Source organism: Pyrus communis, chromosome 13 (assembly GCF_041283825.1).
Source record: "Pyrus communis isolate YQ-2024b chromosome 13, ASM4128382v1, whole genome shotgun sequence".
NCBI lineage: Eukaryota > Viridiplantae > Streptophyta > Magnoliopsida > Rosales > Rosaceae > Pyrus > Pyrus communis.
In genome coordinates this window covers 16,035,986-16,049,280 of record NC_142577.1, presented here as the reverse complement: position 1 = coordinate 16,049,280, position 13,295 = coordinate 16,035,986, and the positions used below count along the sequence as shown (strand labels likewise).

At 39.2% G+C, this 13,295-nt stretch overlaps 1 protein-coding gene and 1 long non-coding RNA gene across 2 annotated transcripts; both read right to left on the bottom strand.

Moving 5' to 3' along the window:
* Positions 1–2,985: 2,985 nt before the first annotated feature.
* On the bottom strand, positions 2,986–5,752 carry LOC148691841 (uncharacterized). Its single transcript, XR_015954825.1, has 4 exons — positions 5,512–5,752; positions 5,307–5,437; positions 4,117–4,747; positions 2,986–4,071 (listed from the first exon to the last, which is right to left on the bottom strand). It is a non-coding gene; the product is annotated as an uncharacterized LOC148691841 (long non-coding RNA).
* Positions 5,753–7,467: 1,715 nt separating this feature from the next.
* LOC137736922 (heterogeneous nuclear ribonucleoprotein 1) lies at positions 7,468–11,069 on the bottom strand. Its single transcript, XM_068476241.2, has 2 exons — positions 10,471–11,069; positions 7,468–9,036 (listed from the first exon to the last, which is right to left on the bottom strand). Exons 1-2 carry the CDS (start codon positions 10,690–10,692, stop codon positions 7,855–7,857), a joined length of 1,404 nt encoding a protein of 467 aa, XP_068332342.2. The 5' UTR covers positions 10,693–11,069; the 3' UTR covers positions 7,468–7,854.
* Positions 11,070–13,295: the final 2,226 nt, after the last annotated feature.

Here is a 13,295-nt window from a genome sequence, read left to right as displayed (position 1 = left end):
CTAATCTTAAAACAAGGGTTCGCCTACTCCTAGTCTTAAAAAGCAGCTACTATTCAAACATAACACACGTTTCATTTGTGGTTCGACAAAGCAAAACGACGTCATTTCTGGTTTAGGGCATTTTAATTTTTTGCCCTTTTTCCTCCTACCGCGGCAACTTTTGCCTTCCTAGCCGCACTGATGATTCCAAATTGCTCCTCAGCCATTTCTAAGCAGTGTTGAGCCAGTCCCAGGCATATCTCGGTGAATCTGAAGAATTGGTGATGACTCACTGATACTAGTAGTTGATTTCCGGTATATAATTGGGATTAATCTAATCTTAATAATTAAATACGCAATGAAAAATAAATAAGAATTATGATTTATAATTCCAATTACATATAGGGTTGGTTGTAAATAGATAATGCCATAAATGAAGAAGACCAATGAATTAGTACTTATGTGAATTCTTAGTTGTGTGTGCACCACTTTGTATAATCATTCTTGTGCTTGTATTCATGAAGATTCACGAGAAAGCTTTCCAAGTGTTGAGGAGTATCTATATTGATAAACCAACAATGGAAGATGGAGTGCGGACTCGATTGTGCTAGCATTATCTCTCACTTGGAATAATTACGGTCGGCAAACTAGGGAATTTTGGCTAAGGTTTCTCTCTTTTCTATGAGGGACAAATCTTAACTGTGAGGGACATATATGTGATTTTCCATCTTGAAATTTATTCTTATATAGTTTACAATTCTGAGAAAAGTGATTTAAAGGGCACTTTGATCATTTTAAATTTTACTATGATGTTTCGAGATTGGTTTATAATATTGGTTTTTAATAGATGAATAGAAATAGATCCAACGAGCGTGTTGGAGCAAACGAAGCCCAATTCCGAGTTAAAACGAATAACTTAGAAGTGGTTTAAATTGGAGGGAATTTTGATTTTTTGCCAGATACTACAGATAGAAAGTTGAACCTCATAATCAGAAAAACCTTGACTTTTCGAAAACATGAAGTTTGCCCAGCCCATATGCGTTTTCAGGCGGCGGGGTCAACCACACTTGTTTGTGACGCAACTTTTGACTCAATTGTATCTCTTAATTCCAACCACTGTTTTAGGTGATATTGTTTTGACAGAAAGTTCTCAATGAGATTGACTTCATTGTGGTATCCTTGGATCCATTGTATTTTTTGAAGTTATCCCAAGAAGCTCGCAGGTCAAAGCGTTGGAAGATTAGGTAACGAGGCGAAATCATTCAATAGTTAGAAACAAAAAGTCACAATTTAACAGCCGTTTTAGCTTCGATTTTGATGATTTTTAATAAATACAATCCTCAACCTTAGAAGAAAACAATGAACAAACTCGATCATCAATTTAAAATATCTACACTGGTGGCTACAACAAAAGCTTACGTTCTACTTAATGAAAATATAGAATAAACTCTAAGGGGCATTTGTTTGCCCTCTCTAACACTCACTGGACTGGACTGAACTAAGGGTTAGTCCAGTCCCATGTTTGTTACCTGCAGAGATTGGGTTTAACAACACAAAATTTCACTCACCTCGACTAACCATAGGGCTAGCAGTTCTTAGCGACACGCCCCAAAAACCATAGGACTAGCTAAGATCGACCAATTTTCAAATCCGTTTCACAACTAGTTTTCACATAAATACCAAATTGGAGCTGGGAGTTAGGGGATTCTACTTGAATTGGGACCAAAACGGAGGTCGAAGGTGGCCGAAAAATGGCCTGGAAGTCTCAGCTAGTTTGGGTTTCTTTGAATCTGTGACAGATTCGAGAGTGCAAAGCTTGAATTTGGGTCCAGAGATGGTGAGGAGTTTGTTGGTGGATCTAACTTCATCCAATACGACAAGGTTTGACCGAGGAAAACACATCGCGAAAAGAGGTTTGGCAATGAGGGTTATGTTCAAATAGCATGCAGCTAGGAGAAAGGGAGGAAGGATAGAGAGATAGAGAGATAGAGAGTGGAATCGATAGGGAGTTGACATGAAAATTTCCTAGAGTCCAGTCCGGCGAGGTTTGATCTGGGGAGGAAGAGGGAAAGAGTAGGACGAAGAAGGGAGAAAAAAAGGGACAAAGTGGAGAGAGATTTTTCAGTGTGACCATCACAGGAGGTGGTACACCATGTGTCCCTATATAAATGGTGGGTTATGTGTTTTAAAAAGGTTAATAACTTAAAAATTAAAATTTTCCACCACTTAGATAAAAACATGTGGTGTACCATCCGTATTCTGGTCACAACTAAAAATTTTTCCAAAGTGGGACAAGGAAGGGAGAAAAAGAGGGAGAAAAAAGGAGATTAATAATAAAATATTAATAATTGTGAATTAAATAATGCAATATTAGAGTTTGCAAATTACGCTACTTCTTAGTCCAACACTATACTAGACACTTCTAGTTTAGTCTATTCTAAGTCAAACCAGCTTAGTTCTTGAAGTTAGTCCAGTCCAAGATAGTCTGGTGCAACAAACATACCATAAGTGTTTTGGGATCCAATTTTGTCCTTGTTTTCTGTACTTTTCTTTTCCTAAAAGTAATATGGTTGTTTCAACATTTTACAACTTGCTATGATGCTAAGGTTTTACAGATGATTTGAGTTTTAAATTTTAATGCCGGTGAAGTAACTTCGTGTTAGGATGCCATATGGCATCATCTTGTGGTGACAGTGATACAACCCCACACTCTGCTTCTGCTCAATGTATAAAGAAAAGTATGTTTCTTATTACGATATCAACAATTACAACAACCACCTCCTTCTTACAATATTTCCTTTCTTAGAGTGACTAGGTAGCTTCCTTCCTAAGTCGCTCACTAACCACCTTAACAGCAACAATTCCTAACTAATTCCTGTTTGTCTTAGTCAGCAATTGCCAACTCATCTCTACATTCCTGCCCAGTTGTCACAATACATAGCAACCTGCCGGATAGTTAGAGTTGGGTATTAGCATAAATACTAGGTTGTTCTGTTATCCTTCTCCGTTGTATAACGCGGCAAACGTCGTGCAAGACCATGGAATCGAGAGTTTCCAATCTAGAAACCAAGTTTGATGAATTCAAGACTTCTCAGGCCAAATTTCAGAACGAATTCAAAGCATGCCAAGCTGTGATCTTACTGCGAAATATGGTAGTGAATCTTCTGCAGCTACACCGGTGCATCAGCCGTTCATTAAAATGACATCTCCTGTCTCCCGTGAAATCGAATCAAGTCGTTCTCAAGCTTGAATCCTTCCACGAGGGAAAGATTCGGGCCTAAGAGAAAGCAGACGAGTTTTTCTCTCAGTTTCGTCAGAGATACAAGCCTAAGAGTCGTCCTTGTTTGCGACCAACACCGCAACGACAAGCAAAGCGAAGCCTCTGTACCAATTCTTGGCTTCCAATCATTGCTACCAGCAACAAGGCTACTTCTTGATTCTATTTGCATTCTGGGTTCTGCATTCCTTTTATCTAATGTGCAAAAGTCGAATTTCACAGATCATGGATACGAAACGGTTGGTTTTGTCAAAGAAAGATTCAAGTCTCCTGATTCTTCTATACCTGATTTTTCTATATCTGATGGCGTTCACTTGGGCCACAACATGTTCGACGAATTGCCGCACTCAACAAATAATTGGGTTCTTCAATTAGGCTATCATATGCCGATTTCTGACTCTGGAGGTACACTTATTACTGGGCATTTTACTTCCAAATTTCAGGTTAAAGATGCTTACGATTCTAAATTTCTTGTTTGTAATGGTGAATTCTTGCAAAATGGTACTACGGATCTTCGAGATGAAATTGAACTGGTTGTTTCAAATTATTGTGATAAGAAAAGTGACGAATCCAAGATAACGGCAGTGGGTTTTGTGGGTTTCTATCAGTTTATGAAAGCACAGCCATCAATTCTTGAGAATGAATGCCAAAAAGAATTGGTTGGAATGTATGCCCACCATGTGTTTGTTGGAATGCAGCACAAAGAGTCAAAATTGTTTCTTTGAAGCTTGGCTTCCATGTGTCCATTCATGACAAAGGCGGAACAACTATTCAAGGGCTCTTCAATTTGAAATCTTCAAGGGAAGTTGAAACCACTTTGGTGCAAATAAATGCTGCTGCTCAACCGGTTGATGCACTACAATTTTTAGGTGGTTTTTACAACGATGCAATTGTTGTTGTTGGTTTTGAATTCTACTACCTTATGGGAATTCGAGACAAGGGTGGAGGGTACTTAATCATATCTGTGTATAAGATGGTACTAAGGTTTGTTAGGACAAAAGTGGCAAATGATTTGATCATACGAGTTGGAAACTGCAACTTTTACTTGTACAAGCTTCCGATGGTCATGAGAAGTGGTTACTTGAATTGACTAGTATTCCAGAGAATTAGTGTAGGAAGAGATGCCAGCCCTAGAATCCAGCTAGACAATCTTCCAGGTGGAGCAAAAGTTTCCGTATCTGTAGTCAAGTTCTGTTATGGTTGGACGGTTGATCTAACCGCTGCCAACATAGCTCTGCTATATTGCGCTGCACATTTCTTGGAAATGAGTGAAGATTTCGAACAAGGAAATCTGATTTCCAAAACCGAGACCTTTCTGAGCTTTTTGATATTTTCTTCTTGGAAAGACACCTTCCGGATTTTGAGAGGCTGTGAATCGATCTCTTTGTGCGCTAAAGAGTTGAAAATCTCCAAACAGAGCGCGGAAGCCATCCCTTGGAAGGCTTGTACAAACCTTAATGCATTTAGTTTTGAAACTGATGAAATACAGTGCTTCAATGTTCTGCCAAACAATGCAGAGAACTCGAGGTTTCATGATGCAGCTGAGATTTGGTGGTTTGAAGATGTCTCGTTCCTTCGAATAAATCATTTCGTCGAAGTGATCCAAGCCTTAAATTGTAAAGGGATGAGAGCAGACCTGATAGGATCATGTATAGCCCATTGGACTGCAAAATGGCTCTCGCGAGTCACCTCAGGCCTTGAAAGAATGTCCCCGAAGCATATGACACATGAGTTCCTAAGAGTTACAATCGAGTGCTTGGTTAAGGATGTAGTAGATGAGGCTATTTGTTTGATACTGCTCTCCATATGTGAAAATTGGATTATGGGAAATAAGGGTCGCATTAATGATTGTAAGGAAACAGGCTATTTGAAAATTCATTGGGATAAGGTGGGGAAGTTGACTCAACATGTGGGGAAGCAAAACAATAGAGATTTCTCTATGGTCAATACCATAGAGAAGCAAAGCAATTAATGAAATGTTGATTGTTTGTATTGTTCTGTTATTCCATCCCTGTGCAATTGTGGAAGACATAGAGTAGGGTTCTAACACTTTGCTGTGTCTGCGTAGATAAATTATCGCTCTTGGATTCGATGAAAAAATCATCCGGACGTGGGAATATTGTTTTGATTATTGCGCGGCCGGTTTTAAGACGTATACTCTTAGAAATTACCAGTACATTTCTACACTCCCAAACGAATTTGAGATATTTGAAGCTGCATATTTACATTGATGGATATAAATTATTTGTAGGTACAAGTAAAGCGTAAAGAGTTGCATAATATGTCTCTGATGATGCAGATCGTCTTTTAGCGCCAGGCAATGTTCCGTACAAAGGTTTCCATTCTGTATATTGATTTTCTATCATGAACAAGCTTCACATTCATCAGGAGAACCAGGGACAAAGTGTTGCTGATTTTCATTTTCTTTATGTATTCCTTCGTTTTCTTTACTTATTCCTTCATCAGGAGAATTATGGAAACTGCTGTGTTAACACATTTTCTGTAGTTTGGATTGGGTTTCTTTTTCCTTATTAAAACGCTTTGACATAAATACATCGTTGTGCTAAAAAGGCAATCTAACACTATGTTTGGATGTAGAAAATAAACATGGAGTTTTGATAAAAGTTAGAATTTATAAATTAACAGGCACCAATTCTCTTGTTTGGATTCATAAACATAAAAATTTAGAATTTCCGCGTGGAAAAAAACTCGGAATTTGAGACCTCCAAATCCCAAGTTCAAATTCCATGTAAATAAGTGCCATTTCTCAATTTCTATGATTTAGAGTTTAAAAATAACAAATTCCGTATTCAATTTCATTGTTATTTTAAGTTAACCAAACAAGAAAATTTACAAATTCTAGAAAGTAAAATCTCGTCATTTCAATTTCCGTCATTTTTAAATTCCTTAGTAATCTTAAATTTCTTCACCTAAACGTAGTGTAATGGTTGACTGATTGATAAATAGAACCACGCATTCACGCCCAAAGTGTTTCGGTTGGTTTCCTGAAGAGCTATCAGAACTAATCAATCTACGTAAAACAAGCCATATACATATATATACCTCTCCGGTGGACGGAGACAACTTTTGTTACCATCATGAGATTCAACTTTTAGGTGAAAAGGGGGTCAGATTGACTCGTTTAAATCCAAATTGATCATGTTCCATGCGTACCCTGTCAACACAACCTGGGCATGTATTGGTTTTTCCTTTGACGAATATGCATGCTTAAGCTGCTATGGAAGAAGATAAACATTGGAAGATAAGTTCGATGTAGAAAGAAGCTCAGTGTCTTCAGCCCTTCTATTTGTGTTTCATGCACTTCAGTCAAAACAACAAAACACTCCCCACACAAAAGTAAGACAAGGTCAGAACACATGGAAGAAGGCAAGAAACAGGAAACAGGAAACAGGGTACTCTAAAACAGGGCAGGAGAAAAACAAAACAGTCTGTACCGTTACAATAGTCACAACTCTTAATGAAAAAAATGTATAATGAAATCTTACCCTACGCTCTCAGGCTGGAACGATAAATGAACGAAAATGCAATGGGTTTTCTACTTCCTTCTAAAGTTCTATATAACTAATTTTAACAGAAACACCACCTTTCTGCTTCTCTAATTTATCCTACGATCAAAACACAGCGGTCTACAATCAAATTTTAAAGTGATACTGGGAAAGCTGCTCAAGTCAACATACCGTAGGCTGTTCACCTCACAATCTGTCATGCAACCACAAACCCGGGTGAAGTTCACGATAGCAATGAAGTGAGCTCGAGGACTCTGCAGAGTTTGACAGTGTTGGCATGGCCTGACTGGAGAATGACCTGATTAATTTCAAGAGAACAAACTTCCCAAAGTTTCATTCCATGTTGAACATACCCCCAATGAACATGCCCCACCATGAAGCTCATGTTCAGCCATGATGGACACTTCACTTTACAACTCGTGCACCTCCTCCTGTACAACACAAGGCCAAATACAGGGGGAAAATGATTATGCCATCGTCAAAGTGTCAACTACCACTACGATTATCGCTACCCATTACCGAAGTGACCAGCCCATGGCTCCATTGCTATCAGAGAACTACCCGCACTACATCTTTGTAACTCCTATTTGTCATATCAAATTCAAGCATAGCACCTAGTGGCTAAACTTACTAAAGCATCTAACCTTCACCAAAAAATAAACAGAAAATAAAGCAATGATAAGATGTCAAACAACAGAATACTCAAATGCAATAAAACCAACATAGATAAGGTTATATAGCTACTTTAGCTTTGACACTACGACCAAAATGGAAAATGAAATTCGCAGCAAGTAGACAATTATAAGCACGCCAATTTAACACCACTCAGAAGCAAAACTTAAATAGAAGCATCTAGTGCGCACTAAAATACTACTTATTATAGGCTACCAAAATAGAAACTGCAAACTACTAGAATTTAAGCAATCCAACCAGTCCCAAAGCATTGTCATCCAACTTGAGCTGTTCCTGCTACTGCCGCTGGTCATGAGAAACCATTACTACCTCATGCATAAAGAGATACAGATCCATAAAACAGGATGCAATTTCAATTGAGACAGTCGACCATCAAAATTACTGCTGCTGGGATTGCCGTGCCTGAGCACTGCCATATCCACCACCATAACCAACTTGTCCACCATTTGCCGGAGCACCATAATTTCCAGAAGCTTGTGATGGATCAGATCTCCAACCAGCATTTCCATAACCTGCATTTCCATTTGAATCGCCATAGCCACTTCCACCATAGCCACCAGCACTACCTTGCTCCCCACCTGGAGCACCAACATTGTTATTTGGGACACTCCCCGAACGTCCTCCAACAGCACCGTATCCAGATGGATTTGCATAGGATGCATCTGTTGCACTATACCCACCATAACCATACCCTTGAGTTCCATACCCAGCCGCTGCACTAGGTGATTGACCAGCAGGTGCAGAACCAGGGCCACCACTTCCTGTACCTGCAATGCCACTTGAAACACCCCAAGGAGCAGTATTCCCATAACCCATAGCACCATATCCAGAGGGACCTTGAGAGCTCCATGCACTTCTAGGGGCACCTGGAGGACCACTAGCATAAGCAGCATTTGCAGCATTAGGGTTTCCGTATGCAGCAGCTGCTGGACCTCCATAACCAGTATTAGCACCTCCATAACTTCCATAACTGCCATAGCCAATTCCATTACTGGTAGGACCATACCCGTAACCGGGTGCGCTATACCCAGAAGAACCATAAGGTGGAAACCCACCTCCAGTACTCTGCGATTGCATGTACCTGTTGGAGTCCATTCGACCATCATATGAATTTGGGTTACCAGCAGATGCCCCATAGCCTTGATAACCACCTCCAGCAGCACCTCCGCCACCTTGACCACCACCCATGCTACGGCTACCCCCACCTGGGTTGGCATCTTTAGGAAGAGCCCGCTTTACTTCCACTTGCTTCCCATTTAAATCATGAAATGTCTTGTGCAAAACCCTATCAACAGCTTCTTCAGTGTCAAATGAAATAAACCCAAACCCACGAGGACGTCCGGTACTTTGGTCATACATTACTACTACATCAGTTACATGGCCATAAGCTTCAAAATATTCACGGAATCCTTCCTCACTAAGAGTGGGGGGCAACCCTCCAACAAATATCTTCTTGGTCCTAACATTTCCCCCACTTCCAGCACTTCTAGTAGGATAAGCATTTCCAACTCTCCCAGTAGTTTGCTGCTCCTCTCTTGATAGGGCTCTCTTAGCCTCAACCTGAAAATTAAAACCGTTAAGCAGCAGAAGTAAAAATACCTTGGTGTCAAGTGTGTGGACACTTGGATCTAACATCACAAGAAAGAGCCAAAGAAACTGTTTACAAATAATAATCAAAGCTTCAATGGTGTCCATATGTCACACTGACAAGAAAAGAATACGTCCCTAAGGACCATTCTTTAAATTAGTTACCGACCAGAACATGTGCAGCCAGTACATAATGGTTAAAAGGTGACTAATAGTGGCATGCCTCATACAAGAACCACTATTTTTATATATAACTTACCAACACTGCAGTTGAACAACTTGGTTAGCATTTCCTCTTTTGAGGCGAGAAAGAAATATCATCTTTGGAAGCCTAACACATTGAAGTATGAAACAATTTCTATTTCTACACAATTTTCTTTATATGATTGATATGTTATGTCCGCACTAAAAACCTTATTAGTCCGGAATGATCTAGGAGTTGGTCTACAATATATAATCTGAGTCAATTACATAAGTAATTAACAGTCATTAAAATTATGTTGTTGATAGGCATGGCGAGTCGCCAACTAAATCTTTCCATCCATATTTTCATATCTCTTCTCATTCTTTTTCCATCTATATTGTCCTCTTTTCTCCTCATTTTTCTTTTACATCTTTCAATTTCTATGGAATCACAGCAACCCAAAACCATCTTCTTTACTCTATAGTTCTTCTGATTACTTAAAATCCTGCCATCTACAACCAACTATAACCATAGAAAGCACCCACCAGTTATACATGAATGCTATCTCAGGGATTCACCCTCAGTAACTGAAAAGTGGTACAAGAAGACCATACAATCTATAAAAAGTTTCCAATAGTACTAGCAAGCTAAAATGTTAGCAACATTATCATTGTGGTTGTAAAACACTCGACATGTAAACGAGTCATAAATCCTAAACCCTAAAGCCAGTCACATACATAACAAAGAATGATTTCATAGGATGAAAATAAATACACATCCAGACATTCGTTCACAAGAACAACTCTATTACTCACTACTGCAAACCAATAAAGGTACAATGGAACAACCTCTACACCATCAGCTTAGAAAATTACATTACCAAGCTTCATTACAATCAGACTCTTGCTCCTTGGTATAAATACAGTGAACACAAATTAATCAAAGACGTCGAATTTTTAAAGTTCCAAACATACTAGCAACCAGCAAACCAGAAACACTGCAAAATGTCTAACAAGATAAAGCTCAACACAAGAACTCCACGGATACGTACACTACAATACTAGCAGAATTATAAAGCCTAGAAAATAAATCTCAAAAAATAAAATAAAATAAACAATGACCAGCTTAAGCACACACACAGACACAGATGCCCAATTAGTTCAACACCAAATTAAACAAAAACCCACTAAAAAAAGGAAAAATGTTGGGAATCTGAATCTCACCGTTCTACCATCGATGGTGTGCTGATCCTGAAGAACCCTATCGAGAACAGCAGGATCTACAAAAACCACAAACCCAAAACCCCTGGGGCGGCCGGAGGTCTTATCCCTCATGACCACCGTCTGCAAAACATCGCCGTAGTTGCTGAAGTACTCTTTAAGCTTATCCTCGGAGGTCTCCCATGAAATCCCACCAATAAAAAGCTTCCCCTGATCGGAATCCATGTGGGTTTTCACTGCCTCTCCTTCTCACTGCGTGTGAGAGTGAAAGCCTCGATCTTTATTAAATTTTGGAAGTGGGTTTTTGGATTTTGGGGGTTTGGGATTTGGGAGAAGAAGGAAGGAAGGGTTTGTGGCCGACTAGAGATAAAAGAGCGATAGATTGGAGCGTGTATGTATGCTTCGCGATTGGGAGCAAGTTTGGGACTTGGGGAATGGAAGGAAGCGTTTGGACGGATGAGATTTGCTGGATTGGTTGGTCGGGAATCATTTTGATGTTTTGTACGGCTTGGATTTGATGTAAGTAGAAATCCGCCAGAGGGTTGGTTCTCTGTCAGGTGAGGTGCACAGAGATGACATATGGCCTCCTTCTTTACTTTGTTGGAGCTAAAAATGTCCCCAAAAGACAATACTTACTCCCTCATTCCTAGAAAAGTGGTAAAAGCAGGAAAGTCAGTCATACAATGTGAATGTGGCATCATTTCAATGTAAAAACGTTATAATCATTTGACTTTGAAGATGGACCAATTTTATATGAATAAAGAATTTGTGTTTCATTATGATGATGTTACTTGTTATTATAACGTTGATTTGTTCAACATAAATGAATGACTAAGTGGTCACTAAATCGAGTGATTTTTCTAAAGATAATCTTTAAGTGATGATAAAGCGACTTAAACAATTTTAGTTGTCGCTTTTATACCTATAAAATGATGTTTTGTTAGAGAAGAAGTATCCTCCTCAAAATATAGTTTATGCACCAAAATTAGTTTAGTCTTTTTCCTGTTTTGAGCTATGACATGACTAATAAATTAAAATGAATTTTATGTTTTGTTTTGTGAACTTGTAAAGTTAAACAAGGAGACGATGGTCGTCAATTTGTGATCGATTGGTCAATTCAGGCAAAGATTTAGTTTTCAAGAGGTGTGAAGGGCACGGCAACAAGTCGGTTCTGGCATAAAATCTAGAAAAGGCTCATAAATGATGTTATACAATGAATGTAATTCCCTAATTTTTAAAACTCTGATTTTGCCCATGTGAAAAAAAATTAAAAAATCATATTCATGGTTACATACATCCTTTAGTAGGCATATCATAGCAACGGTGCCCCGTTTGATCAAGAACATATTCTATAAATACAAACTTCGCGGCACAAAGGTCTAATTTAGGGTTGGTTTGGTATTGCTGTGTTTTGAAAAAAAGCTGCTTCTGCTGTGATGTGAGAATAAGCAGCTGTGAAATAAAGCAGCAGAGTGTTTGGTAAACTTTTTTGTAAAAGTGCTTTTGGAAAAAAAATGCAGTATGATAGTGTTTGGTAAACTTTAATGTAAAATAGCTATGACTGTATAAAATGATCAAAAAAGGTATAATACTATATTATTATTATGATATTTTATTTAATATTATTATTTTATGTGAGGATTTTGTGTGACCGTGGGGCCCACACCCCATTTCCCTTATCTCTGTGTCTTCTTTTCCCTCTACACTCTCGAACTCTCTCAAAAACTCTCAACTCTCTCTCTGCACTCTCTCCTCCACTGAGACAACCCCACACACAAACCTTTGATCTCAGACCATCTCACCTCAGCTCTCTCTCTCTCTGCACTTTCTCTTCCTCCTGAAATCCTCAGAATCAACCGCCTAAGCTTGAGTTGAGTGAATGTATCGGTGAAATGGAGAAATGGGTTTTGGGAAATTAGGGTTCTTGATGGGTTTTGAAACAACCGGTCTTGGGTTTTATGGAAGTAAAAGGGTATTTTTGTTTTTTCACTAAGTTTAGGGGATATTTTCCTTTGTTTTTTGGGTCTTAATAGGTGTGCATAAAGGGCCCACCTTGCTTTTGTGTCGCCGGTCTCTCTCCTCTCGGTTCTCCCCCAAGTCAACCCCTTCTTTTTCTCTCATTCTTTTTCTTCTCTCCCTTATCTTTCTCTCGGCTCTCTCTGCAACTCTCTTTTTCTCCTTGAGGACCAACCCATACACACCTGTGCCCACACCTCATCAACGACAATAGTATCACCATCATCACCGCATTAGCTCTCTCTCTCTTCTTCTCTGTGGAGCATAGAGAAACTCCGATGAGTTCCTCGTCCTTTCGTTTTGGGTAAGCCTCAAAACACTCCAAACGCTTCTCTTTTCATCCCTGTAGTTCTTTTTTGACCTCGTGGTTGTGTTTTGGACGTCAAAGCACAAAGAAACACGTCGGGGAGACTTCCTCGAATTTCCAGCAAGAAACCGACGGTTTCCAAGCTAATTTTCGGCCAAACCACGGCGAGTTGGCTGGCGTGCTAGGTATCAATCTCTTTGTCTCACTAAGCACTACAACTTACCTTTTTGTTTCACCTAAATTCGTTAAGTATTGAATAAGTTATATCCATTTGAATCTTACCCAGAGTATTGAATAAGTTATATCCATTTGAATCTTACCCAGTTTCCAGCGACCTCTGAGGCATTTTCTGGCCAAACCACGGCAAGTTCGACGTCATGTGAGGTTCCATTCTCTTCGTCTCTTCGAGAGCTACGATTTTTATTTTTGAATCACTTGAATTTTTTTTGGTATTGACAAAGTTATGGACGTTCAAAGTTTGTTTAAATTCCAGCCGAATTCCGGC